Genomic DNA, 13310 nt, shown 5'->3' on the forward strand with positions numbered 1-13310 from the left:
AGACCCTTCATCAGAAAATGATGAAGGGTCTAGGCCCGAAACATCAGCCTTTCTGCTCCTATGATGCTGCTTGGCCTGCTGTGTTCATCCAGCTCTGCACTTTGTTGTCTCGGATTCTCCAGCATCTGCAGTTCCTACTATCTCTGGGTACTAGCAGGGCTAGGTTCTAGCAGATTATAATACTGTCTCCAGTTGCTGATGAAGCAGGAACTGAATGGCCAAGTGTGACCCTGGGGAGCTGATTCTGCTGTCATGCCATCATCTAAAAGAGCTTTAAAAATGACTTGTCCAAAGGCCAATCAACAAGGTTGTCCACAGAGAAGTGAACGTTTTTCCGTTGTTTTCTCTGGATTCTTCCCCAACCAGGGCTCGGTCAGAATAAGCAGGGACCTGGATGTTCCTAGTCCTGTTTATTTTGGACTCTCCACCTGACCTTGTAAAAGATAAGAAAGACTCCTCAGAAAGCTAACTGTGGCAGAAATGAAGAAGTTGATTCTGGTGTTTAATTTCCCTGAGTCTATAAGGGAATCTAAGTGCGCTGCCAGGCAAGGTACCCTAGCCTCCAGAAGTTGGGGTCACACTGGCAAAGAATGGAGTAGGGGGGGTAGTTGCCTGGCAGTGATGTGACCTGAACACCAATGGTACCCCCCTCCATAAACTATGCGAGGAGATCCTGCCAAGCCGGAAGATACCACACAGGCTTCTCCCAGACCGACCCCCTTGGAGGGACGACACACTGAAAAGATTAGGTCAAGCACAGTGACAAAAATAAACCTGATGGTGATAATGAACACCTGCAGATAACCAAATCTGTGTATAACGATTTGATTTTACACTGAAAGGAGATTAACTGTTTAGAATCTGACAACTGGAAGCTTGGCCCATCAGTGACTAAATGCTCAGATTGTTTAAATTGTGACTTGTGTGAATTTGACAAGAATCCACCACCATCTGTAAATATAACCCCATGAGCTTGACTTTTGGGCATCAGGAGTGAGAATTTGTTTCTTTTTCATTCATTCGTAGGATGAGGGCAAGGCCAGCATGAATTGGTTATTAATTGCCCCCTGAGAAGGTGGTGGTGAGCTGCCTTCCTGAACCATTGTAGTCCTTTTGAAGGTACATACATGGTGCTGTCAGGGAGGTGTTTTAAAGATTCTGATCCATTGGAGAAGGAAGAAGAGCAACACATTGAGAAGTCAGGTTGAAGTAAGGCCTGGAGGGGAACTTGCAAGTGGTGGTGTTTTTGAGGCCTTGCCTTTCTCGGTATAGGGGCTGCAGACTTTTGCAATACATAACACACTGCTGGCATGACAACAGCATCAGCACAAAGGGAAGCCATATTTGAGACATTGGCACCATCTGTTGGGCCAAGTCAGTCTGATTCAAACATGGCAGCTGCACTCACCAGGCTAGATAAAATCTTCCTCCTAATATTCTGTAATTCCATCTTCAAGGATCAGCAAAGAGTGGAAAAAGAAAAACTCACTATCTCATATGTGACATGTTTCTCAATCAGACCCTTGCAGTTCACCAACAACAGACAAACAGACCTTCCATTTATCAGCCGCTCATTTACTCATTAAATGCTATAAGAAACTTGAGGAGCCATGACACAGCAACACGCCCAAGTCTAACCCATTTCTGAAGATGTCTCATCATTATGTCTAAGTCATTCCTCTACCAGTGGCATATCCAGTCATCTCTTAATCCTATTACATTGCTCACTTCAAAATCCTTCCTTGGCAAATTGTTCTATGATTGGGGTGTAAGGGAAGGGGTGTAGCACCCCTCATACAGGGGGTCCGGTCACACACTTTGAAGTGGTTTGTTCAGCATTGGTCCTCCCCTTCCCCCAGCTCTCACCTGTGGCGCAAAGTAGTCATTGACGTGCGAGAGCAGCCACGCCATATACACTACTTTGACAGGACAAACCAGGCGAGGGTAACTGCTGGGTCTCCTACTGTCTGCCCTGGCCTGAAAGGACTGATTCTAGCAGACAGGCAGTTGTGGGCAATCTAAGGTCTACCAACCTCGAAACTGAGTCAACATCGTGCTGCAGAATGGGCAGAACTCAACAAGACACTGAGGGCATCCTGGTGACTTACTACATCCAGACCGATTTCCAGCCGCCTGGATGCATCTCGCCACTGGAGCAAGATAGGCGAGGACGAGAGAGTGCAACCCTCCTGCACTATAATCCAAGTCACACACAAGCCATCACCTATCATCTGTTGTCACGCCTTGTGGCAAAGGGCGAGGGACATAGCAGCACTGGGAGCTGAGGCCCAAACCTGCACACAGGCAACTCGGGGTCAATTTTCACCAGAAGGAACTCCACTGCTTAAGTATCTGAGCAGTCCTTCTCAAGGCCGCACTACTCACATCCACAGTATGAAGAAGGTGCTCCAAACATTGTCTGCTTCAGTTCCCTGGCCAGCAGACCATAGCCGACATGGTCGTAAGCCAATCTCAAAAATGAAAGCAGAGGGACCGCTGGTCACCATTGGCACATGGGATGTGCCGACCCTCAGGGGAATGCCATAGGCAACAGAGCTGCAAGGAGAACTGCTCCTTGCCAGTGAGGAGCTGGCTTGGTAAAACATCCAGATTGCTGTCCTCAGCAAGACTGGTCCACCCTGACAGTACAGGTTTGTTCTTGCTGAAGATGTGTGCAGAGAGTGAGCTCTTCCGCACCATTTTTCTGCATCTCAAATTGCATCAAGACCCCATCCCTTGCTTTGTGGTGCCATCACCAAGCAAGCACAAGTAGGGTGTGTGTAACGTGGCTTTTGGGCTGGGACAGCTCGTAGCAGGATTTTACTTTTAATAATCTAGTCAAGATTGTGAAAACTCAATATGCACTTAGAATTCTGCCATCTTTTCCACTGGACTGGCTGAGAGGAGCAGCTCCACCTAGTGGAAAATCCAGGCTATGGGTCAAAGAACAGGAGAGGAACAGCCTCGTGGTCACAGAGCCGGAACTCATTAACACAGAGTCAATAACACAATGCAATTTGAAAGCAGCCCTCATCGTCCAGTTTAAAGACCAGTTAACGGTCAGTAAAATGACTGGACTGTAGTAGGAGTTGAATGATCAGAAATGTATATGGAGCTTGCTATACACTGAGATATTGAGATGCAAGACCAGCAACAGCCCCACAGACAAAAGCAGACAGCTACTATAACAAAGCACAGGAAACCTCATTCTGAGAATAGTCTGACTCAGTGGAAGAATCCATTTAAATTAACTGAGATTCAGTCATTGTTTACTTTTTACAGGAGGCTTCAGCGTGTTGAGTTTCAAAGCTGCACATTGTCATTAATCACATAATTTATGGGCCTTGTGGATTGAGGTTAGAGCTAATATTGTGGTTGAACCCAGTTATAATAGCACCAATTGACTTCGTCCCACATCTGGATGAAATAACGCTGGTACCTCACTTCCCCACTTGGCAAATACCCAGTCTCACTCTCCAGAGATTCCCGACTTCAGACACAACTTCCTTAGAGGCTCACGCGCATGAACATTCACCTCTGCAATACTCATGGAAACATATAACAATCTCCTCATTCTTTTGCACACTCAGCCCAAGAAACATTCACTTCCACATTGTCAATAGCTTCACTCTGCCGGCTCTGACAGCTTTGTCTTAAGTGCACAAATTCCAAGCTGCTGCCCAGTCAGGTTCATTCCCAATTCATCATTAACTCAGGTTCTACGTCAGGATGGTTTACCAGGGTAAATAATGAAGGGACTGAAGGTACACCCATGGGTCTGGGGTGTGGGAGGTGCAGGCCAGTCAGGCTTCCTCTATCAATCCACACTTCAGCGATTGCTGCTGGAAAACCTGCAAGTGGCAGGATAGGATAGCATCACTTTAGTCTTGACACCAGCACTGTCTGCCTGGGTGGGGAATGTGACATGGTGGTGGAAGGGACGGGGTGTTTGCCGATTAGCAACTGGTGCACTTGTAACAAAAATGGCACAACGTCTTCCAAAAAAAAGGATAAAGGAATGAGGCCAAGGTTAGAGAAACATCAGTAAAAAATAATATAGGTTGACTGAGACAAATGCGGAGTTAGAAATCAGTTACACTGACAAGATTAATTGTGCCATTCCTTTCTGGGGCCATTCTCTTAGGCATCAATTGCTCAATGACACAGTATATAGAACGTGGAAACTGGAGTGCTCCCAATTAAAGGTGCACTTCAGATTCAGATCCACGGGCTGGATGCATTGTCCTGCACTGTTGAAGCTGTACTTGGCCCTGTGCATTCTCTAAGTCCATGTGAACACTCACTCACTCTCCATACACTTAGCCTCTATGCAATAATTCCTACTTGCAGTTGCTGGGTCTGTCTCTGAGCTTCCACCAGCTCCTGCTCCACGGTGGTGAGTGAACGATCCAGACGCCCCTTCTCTGCGGACATGCGCAGCGTATCCTCCTCAGTCCGCAGTCTCTCGCGCTCTACCTGCAACCAATGGGAGGAGATGTTATAACATTTGTCTCATGTGAAAGGCTGAAAAACACCTGGCAGAAATAAAACACAGGCCACAAGAGGAAACATACTTGACCCAGCAACTTGCGATGATCTGGACTACATTCCCTGGAATGGTGGTAGAGGCAGCTTTGAATAGTATGCAACATTCCAAAGATAATTGGGAAAATGCATGCAAGGGAGAAGAATTGCAGGGAAAGAGCAAGGAGTGGATCCATGAACACCAAACTGAAACCAAGTAAGAAACACATTGCTGTTGCCAAAGTCTCACATGTACAGTCGAGCAGATCAGTCTTATCATTTCAGACTCTCTACAGAACCGATTCAAACCCGTCCAAAAGCATGAAGAAAAAAAGCTCACCTTATATAGCGCCTCCTCATATCAACAGAATGTTACAAAGCACATCATACAATTAATTACTTTATTTCATTGACTGCTACGTAGGGAGAAGCGCAGCCTGCAATTTCTCATAAACAGGACAAGCAGGAAGAGCAGAATATCTGTTCTGACGCATGCTGGGGGAAGAGTGCTGTCCAGTTCACTGGAGAGGGGCTCTTTCACATCCCTATAGACCACAGGAGGAAGGTGCCAGGGCCTTGCATCAATGTTCGACCTGTAAGGAGGGCATTGCTAAGAGTGCAGCACTCATTCAACAAATGTAACTCCTATTAATGCAACACCTCTTACATAGTGAAAGATCTCAAGACACTCTGTAGGAATATTACTAAATGGAGTGCGACAACGAGCCACATATGGAGATATTCAGTTGGATAACCAAAAGCTTGATCAATGAAGATGATTTTAGGAAGTGTCTCAAAGGAGAATAGCAACACAGACAAGCAGAAAGGATTAGGGAGAGAATTCCACAACAACTGAAGATGCCACCAACAATAACAGAACGACGATGATTGGGAATGCACAAGAGGCCAGAGTTAGAGAAGCACAGATGTCAAAGAGGGACTGCAGGAGATTACAGAGATAAGGAAGAAAAGATAACGGGAAGATTTGAAAACAAGGATGAGAATTTTTAAATTAAGACATTGCTTGATGGGGAGTCAGCGTAGTGTTACGATTTCAGCAGATGGTAATACAGGATAAGTCAGATCTCAGACCTGGTTTGACACAAGTTTTATTTTCTGCAGTTTAGTTATCATACTAGTTAGTCACTGAACATGTGAACATGAGGCTAAAAATGTTCTTTTGAAAATTCACAAGGTATTACACAAAGGAAAACAAAATCTAGATAAATGTGAAGCACTGCATTTTGGAAAGGCAAATCAGGACAGGACTTATACATTTAATCATAAGGTCCTGGGGACGGTTGTCGAACAAAGAGACCTTGGAATGCAGGTTCATAGTTCCTTGAAAGTGGAGTCACAGGTAGACAGGGTAGTGAAGGAGGAGTTTGTACACTGGCCGTTATTAGTCAGTGCATTGAGTATAGGAGTTGGGAGGTCATGTTGCGGCTGTACAGGACATTGGTTAGGCCACTTTGGGAATACTGCATTCAATTCTGGTCTCCCTGCTATAAGAAAGATGTTGTTAAACTCAAAAGGGTTCAGAAAAGATTTACAAGGATGTTGCCAGGGTTGGAGGGTTTGAGCTATTGGCAGAGGCTGAATTGGCTGGGGCCATTTTCCCTGGAGCATCGGAGACTGAGAAGTAACCATATCAAGGTTTATAAAATCATGAAGGGCATGGATAGAGTGTAAAATCAAGGTCTTTCCCGCAGGGTAGGAGAGTCCAAAACTAGAGGGTATAGGCTTAAGGTGAGAGGGGAGAGATTTAAAAGGGATCTATGGACAACTTTTTCACACCAAAGGTATTGCGTGTGTGGAATGAGCTGCCAGAGGAAGTGGTGGAGGCTGGTACAATTACAACATTTTAAAAGGCATCTGGATGGGTATATGAAGAGGGAGGGATTAGAGGGATATGGGCCAAATGCTGGCAAATGGGACTACAATTTAGAAATTTAACATAAAAGGCAAAAAGAAAAATTCAACCCTGAATATCCTCTCTACCTCAGTGAAGTGTCACTCCTTTCTTAATAATTTCTAAATTAACAGGTGAGGTTACAAGTAGTTCCTTTCGGTGATTCTCTATGCACTCTCTGCATGTGACTCTCTCCATGACTGTCTCTCCCCAAGATATGCAGACATCAGCTACTTCATGGACTTTTCCAAATTGAACTTTAAGAAAAATTATTTAACTGCCAAAACAGTTTTAAGACTTTTTTTCAGCTTTGGAAGTCTAGATGCCACAAACTAAATTGCACATCTGCTGGTATGAAAATGTTCTTCTCCATTGAAACCTGACTGTGCCCCATGGTTCTATTGTCCAGTCTGCCTGAAAGGTTCAACTTTGTAAACATTTCATCATTTAATTCCCTTGGGTAGTTTACCTCGTTGTTTATCTTAAGACAGTTGCTTTCTTGGAAATGTTTAAAGTGACTGTTCATAAATGACTTTCTGACCTCTTAGAAAAAAACCTTCATAGAATTAAAACCAAAAGCAAAATTATCTCTACATTAAAATCTAAGATCAATTCCCAAATGATGACAATATATTACAAACCTTTCTCACAGTAGATTAGCGAACACAATTATCATGGGGAATAGGATTTGCTGCGAGTTAAGGCACAAGCAGTGGAGTTTTGGGTGACCTCAAGTTTATCGAGGGGTGGGGCAGAATACAATATAGGAAACCAGCCAGGACAGTGTTGCAATAGTTGAGACCGGAGGTAATAAAGGCAAGAATGGTGTTTCAATGGCAGATGAGCAAAGACTCAAGTGATATTGTGAAGGTGGAAATAGATGGTTTTGTTGTAGATAGGATGACTCGCCTAGACTCAGATAGACAGAGCTCAAGTTCTGCATTAGGACTTATAGAAACAAGAAAAAGCCCAACAAAAACCTCAAATTACGCACCTCTTCCTTCCTCCCAATACCTGGCTTTTGAAACCCAGTGGTAGCATCCTCGCACCACCTCCTGGTTATCTCACCTTCTCTCCAAATCTTCAATCTTTCACATCTCCTGCACCATGATCTTTGGCTCCTCACGGTGGCTCCTCAGTTAAAATGAAAAGATTCCTCACGCACGTCTGATACAGTTCATTTGTCACCCATTGGGCTCTGAATGCATTTGCCGCACCCGCCCACCCCCCCCACCCCCACCGTCAGGGATTTCAGACCCACCTTGTCCAGTGTCTTTTTCAGGGCACTTTTATCCTTCTCCAGGCGGACTGACGACCTCTCCAGCTCACGCTTCTCATTCTCCAGCTGAGCGACGGCACGCTGCAGGACACTCAGCCGCTCCTGGAGAAGGTGCTTCTCCTCCTGAAGTTTCTGAACATTCCGCAGTGTGATCTCGTCCCCCTCCTGACGTTGGTGTAACATCTGCAGGCAATGATAGACACGGGATAAATTAAACAGGGACTCACCAAATAGTCTACTCACTGCACATAAAAAAAAACCGAAGAACTGCGGGTGCTGGAAATCAGAAATAAAAACAGAAATTGCTGGAAAAGCTCAGCAGGTATGGTAGCGTCTGTGGAGAGAAATCAGAGCTAACGTTTTTGGTCCAGTGACCCTTCTTCACAGGAAGGGTCTGAAGAAGAGTCACTGGATCCGAAACGCTAACTCTGATTTCTCTCCACAGACGCTGCCAGATCTGCTGAGCTTTTCCAGCAATTTCTGTTTTTGTATTCACTGTACATCTCGGGGCAGGGTTGGAGGGAAGAGAGTGTGCGAGAGAGAGAGAGAGAGAGAGCACGAGGGAGCGAGACAGTGCAAGAGAGAGTGAGAGGAAAAGACAGTGAGCGAGAGAGAGAGCAAGAGAGAGAGACAGCGAGAGAGAGAAATTAACCACCTAACTTGCCTATTGGGTATCTGAAAGATCCGATACATTGCTGTCTTTTATGTGCAGGCCATTCTATTGTACACAAAATCAATCTCTTTGCATCTATTCTATTGTATACCGTTATACATGACCTGGGAACGCTCGAAAAAGTAATGCAGAGGGAGGTTTATTTGACATGTAGGCTGTGCTGCACCTGCTTGGCAATATGACCAACAAGAAAACATAGGAAAAGAACAAATTTCTGGAACTGGCAAGAACGTATGATTGAGAGTAGGCCCTGCAGCCTCCTCTGTTGTCCAACAACATTGTGACTGATTTGATTTTGGTTTCAACTCCACTTTCCTGTTTGCTTGAATCCCTTGTTGGTCAAAATCTGTCTCACCCAGCCTCCCCTGATTTCTGGGAATGAGAATTCCATAGATTGATAACCCTAAGTGAAATAATTCCTTACCTTTGCCTTTAATAGGTGACCCCTAAGGTTTAAACTGTATCCCCCTGGTTCCAGACTCCTGCACAAGGAGAAACATCCCCAGCATCCATCCTCTCAAGTCCCCTCAGATTCTTAGACATTTCAGACCTCATTCTTCTAATCTTCATTAGGAATAGGCCAAAACCTCTTAAAATTTCTTCACAAGATAACCCTTCCTCCTAGGAATTAGTCAAATGAGCCTTCTCTGAACTGCTTCTAACACAATAATATCTCTCTCTTAAGTAAGGAGGCTAAAACTGTTGACGGTTGACTAGATGTGGTTTTACCAAGGTCCTGTATAGCTGCAACCACACTTCCCTACTTTTATATTTCCCTTGAAATAAAAGTTAACATTCTACTTGCTACCTCATCACTTTCTACAGCCGCATACTATTACTTTGAGATTCATGTTCCATTACTCCCAGATCCCTCTGTATGGCAGAGTTCTGCAGTCCTTCTCCATTTAAATAATATACAGCTAATATAGAACATTCATAAATGTCCGTTAATACAAAATTCAACCCCTAAAGAGGTAGAAAATCAGAGTAAGGCTCAAACCTCCTGATGCTTTTGGAGCTGACATTCCAGCTCCACACGCTGCTGCTCCCCTTCCTGCCGCTCAGTCTGGAGGGTCTGAACCCTGTCCAAAAGGAGGCTGTTCTGTTTCTTTGTCTCGCTAAGTGCTTGACGCGCAGCCTCCAGACGCTCCTGCCAAAAGACAAAAGGGAATTCAACTCTCACCTTCGGTCATGCACCGATTGGAACGGGATTAGATGAAGCTCCCCAGGCTTGAGGTTCTCCAAAGCAGCTCGGCTCAGTCGCCCACTGCAGAACGCACACAGATGTCAAGCAATTTCTGCTCCTGAGTTAACTTTGCCCGATCGTCACCCCTACTCTCCCCTTCCTGTTTTGAAGGATTTGGCTCCGGCCAATTGCACAAGTTAACATTTGTACAGTATTGGTGGTCATTTCACACGCTCTAGTCCTAACAGGTTCATGTCAGCACATTATTTGACCCCCTCAGTTTGACCTGCACAGCTCATGGCAAAGGATTCTGCTGGGACTGCTGCTCACTGGGACCGTCACACCACAAAGGAGGCTCCTAACAGGGAGCAGGCCCTACTGGGAGGCCAGGGCACTCATTTTTGAGGGAAGGGGTAAGATTTGGAAGGGGGCAGCTCTTTCTGTGAGCCACAGGGTGCCTGAACAGAAGTCCACAAGTGAGATGCCAGCTTTTATTTAGCAGCTCCCCGCTTGCCTCAGTACTAATAGAACACCAGCTGTGATGGGATCTTAATTGGTCATCCTTAACCTTCCCTGCTCTGGAAAAGTGCAGGGAGCCAGGCAGTGGATGGGCACACTGTCCCACCACTCACCTGCCGCTCCCCTTAGTCCCAACTCCATGGCCCCTTATGCCTCCCAATCCGTTCCTGACGGTAGAATTAAATTCTGTTCACAGCATCGCTCCGCCAACTCAATCCTCCCTCTCATTCCCAATCTTCAGAAGCAGAAGGTCTCGCGCAGCCCACTCGCGAGTGCGTGCACGTGGCACTGGAATGAACGGACTTTGCACAGAGAAGGAAATGTGGAGGGAACACTGATCCCAGCCCAGCTGTTTTCTGTAGCTGAGGTGATGAATTTGCATTATGTGTCTGGTAAGGAGCTCTAATGAGGAAGCAGACACTGGAGCTCAGTGTTCTGGGTGTAACTCAATCAGCACAGCCCTCCTGCTGACTGGATGTCAGCTCCCTGGTACAGTGACAGTCCTTCCCTGTGCCAAGTGCAAACAAATAATTGTTGTTACAGACTCACAGACCGTCAGTTACATATATGCACACGTGCACACACATATTATTATGCCCAAGACTCGGCATTTAGAGGAACTACTCCATCTTTGGTTAAACAAGTATTAGTAGCCAAATCAAACTAGATCCACAAGGCTATAACAGTAATGAGCACAAGAGCAGCTCACCTTCAATCTGCCTTCGGTCTTCTGAGAGTCTTTTTTCTATTTAGCGATTCCCAGCAGCTTTAACCGTTTTTTATTTTACCTAACCATTCACAGTCAAAGGGGAAGCTAATACCACCAAGAGTATCTTTCCAAAGGAACACCTTCAGAATTCAGTGAGTGGGGGGGGAACGCTTTGGCCAGCACCCAGCTTTTCCTGGGCACACAGCCAGTCTGTGAGCTGTTACAAGCCAGACATTTTGCTAGGTAGAGATAGGAAACACGTGTGTGAACGGCTCAGACATCGGGGCACGTTCAGGCTGTAAGATAGATTGAAACAATCAACAAGCTGGAAGGTGGAGTGAATGGGAAGGCAACAAACCCTGACATTGAGAGACACTGCCTATGAGTGCACATCAATCTAAATTCTGGAGAGAAAATCAGAAGTTAAGAACTTACCCTACAGAAACAGGCCTATGGCTGTGTTTATTCTCCGGATGTTCCTCCACCCATTCCACTTCATCTAATTCTGTCTGCTCGGCCCACTAGATGCATTTATATAGCACCTTTCATGATATTTCCTGCATGTCTTGCAGTCAATGATGGAATCTTAAAGTGTAGTTGTTGTTTTTGGAAGCACTATAATTTGCATATGATAAGTTCCCAGAAACAGAAAGTGAGATGAATAACTAGATAAACCTGTTTTTGTTGGCGTTCCTTGAAGAGGAAAGTGTAACTCAAAATTTTAAACGTCCAAGCAAAATAAAAAGCATCCTTTGTCATATCATAACTCCGAACAGTGAAAAGAAAGGAACGGGGTAGATGGAGGGGAAGATAGGAGGGAGGAGGAAGATGTGATAGTGGGGACGCCACCAGGAGGAGAAGACAGGGGAATGAAGGATGGAGGGTAAAGATGGAAAAGAACTGAGTTACGAGATAGAGACCTTTTTTTATTCATTCACAAGATGAAGACATTGCTGGCTAGGCCCAGCATTCATTGCCCATCCCAGAGGGTAGTTAAGAGTTGACCACATAGCAATGGGAATGGAGTCACATGTAGGCCAGACCAGGTAAAGATGGCAGTTTCCTTCCCTAAAGGGCATTAGTGAACCAGATGGCAATTGACAATGGATTCACGGTCATCAAAAGACTCTTAATTCCAGGTTCAATTTAATTCCAAATTCCACCATCTGCCATGGCAGGATTTGAACCCAAAGCAGGTCCCCAGAACATTATCTGGGTGTCTGGATTTAAAGTCCAGCGATAATACCACTAGGCCATCGTCTCCCCTTAATGGAGAGATGGAGAGAGATTGAAGAGAGCGTACAGGATGAAGAAAAGGAGAAGGAAAATGAGAGAGAGGATGGGGAAGATGGAGAACAACAGCTCAGGCATACTGGAGTGTCTCGACAGTACAGTCGCTGATACTGCCCCTCCAAATGGAAAAGAGGTTCCTTATAACATAGAGATAGTTGCACTCTTAGTGACTAGTTCTGGGGTAGGTCAGGGTGAACTCAGTGCCGAATGTAGGACACAGCGCCGTGCTCTCGGTGTGTGTAGTGAGGGTGCCCCAGGCAGCGTGTAGGATACTCACGTGTAGGATACGGCGATCATGTTCACTGCTGCTTAGTGCTTTCTGTAGCTGTGCCACCTTGTCCTGGAGCACGGACGCCCCGGCCATCCTATCAGACAGCAGCAGCGACAGGCTCTGCACTTTGTCCTTTAGGTGGCTTTCCCCTTCCGCTGATTTGGCGAGCGAGGTGTTCAGCCGGTCCACAGTCAGCTGCAGGCTGTTGGCCTTGGCCTGGCTGTCCGCCACCTGCCTCTGCAGGGTTTCTATGCGGTCCTGAAGAACCTGGGCCTCCGTCTCTCGGTCGCTAGCCACCAGTTTCATCCTCTGCAGCTCCCCCTCCAGTGAGCGGCGAGCCAGCTCCAGCTTGGTGGCCCGGCTTTCGGAGACATCGAGAAAGTCCTTCAGCTTGCGCTTGTCGTTCTCCAGCTTGGCCTCGTTTGCTTTCATTTTGCTCAATTTTTCCTGCGGGAATAACACAAAGAGTGAAGAAATCGATGGAAGGCGGGAGAGCACGGCACTGTTTATCACCTCTTACAGTTATCAGGGGAGGCAATAGCCTAGAAGTATTATCGCTGGACTGTTAGTACAGAGACCCAGATAACATTCTGGGGATAGAAGGAACTGCAGATGCTGGAGAATCTGAGATAACAAGGTGTAGAGCTGGATGAACACAGCAGACCAAGCAGCATCAGAGGAGCAGGAAGGCTGACGTTTTGGGCCTACGTCCTTCTTCAGAAATGGGGGAGGGGAAGGGGGTTCTGAAGTAAATAGGGGGAGAGGGGGAGGCGGATAGAAGATGGATAGAAGAGAAGATAGGTGGAGAGGAGACAGACAGGTCAAAGAGGCGAGGATGGAGCCACTAAAGGTGAGTGTAGGTGGGGAGTTAGGGAGGGGATAGGTCAGTCCAGGGAGGACAGACAGGTCAAGGGGGCGGGATGAGGTTAGTCGGTAGGAGATGG

General features: G+C 46.1%; 1 protein-coding gene across 1 annotated transcript in view; it reads right to left on the bottom strand.

The window, feature by feature from the left end:
- LOC109926942 (rootletin) overlaps nucleotides 1–13310 on the bottom strand; it is a 77112-nt gene that overhangs the window by 2508 nt on the left and 61294 nt on the right. The window contains exons 31-35 of the mRNA XM_048614893.1: nucleotides 12373–12813; nucleotides 9389–9538; nucleotides 7698–7898; nucleotides 4345–4476; nucleotides 1867–1992 (exon numbers count right to left, since the gene is read on the bottom strand). Of these exons, the coding sequence (XP_048470850.1) occupies nucleotides 1867–1992; nucleotides 4345–4476; nucleotides 7698–7898; nucleotides 9389–9538; nucleotides 12373–12813 (1050 nt within the window). The remainder of the gene's footprint in view (nucleotides 1–1866; nucleotides 1993–4344; nucleotides 4477–7697; nucleotides 7899–9388; nucleotides 9539–12372; nucleotides 12814–13310) is intronic.

This window comes from Rhincodon typus, chromosome 31, assembly GCF_021869965.1.
Source record: "Rhincodon typus isolate 14 chromosome 31, sRhiTyp1.1, whole genome shotgun sequence".
In the NCBI taxonomy this organism is placed as follows: Eukaryota; Metazoa; Chordata; class Chondrichthyes; order Orectolobiformes; family Rhincodontidae; genus Rhincodon; species Rhincodon typus.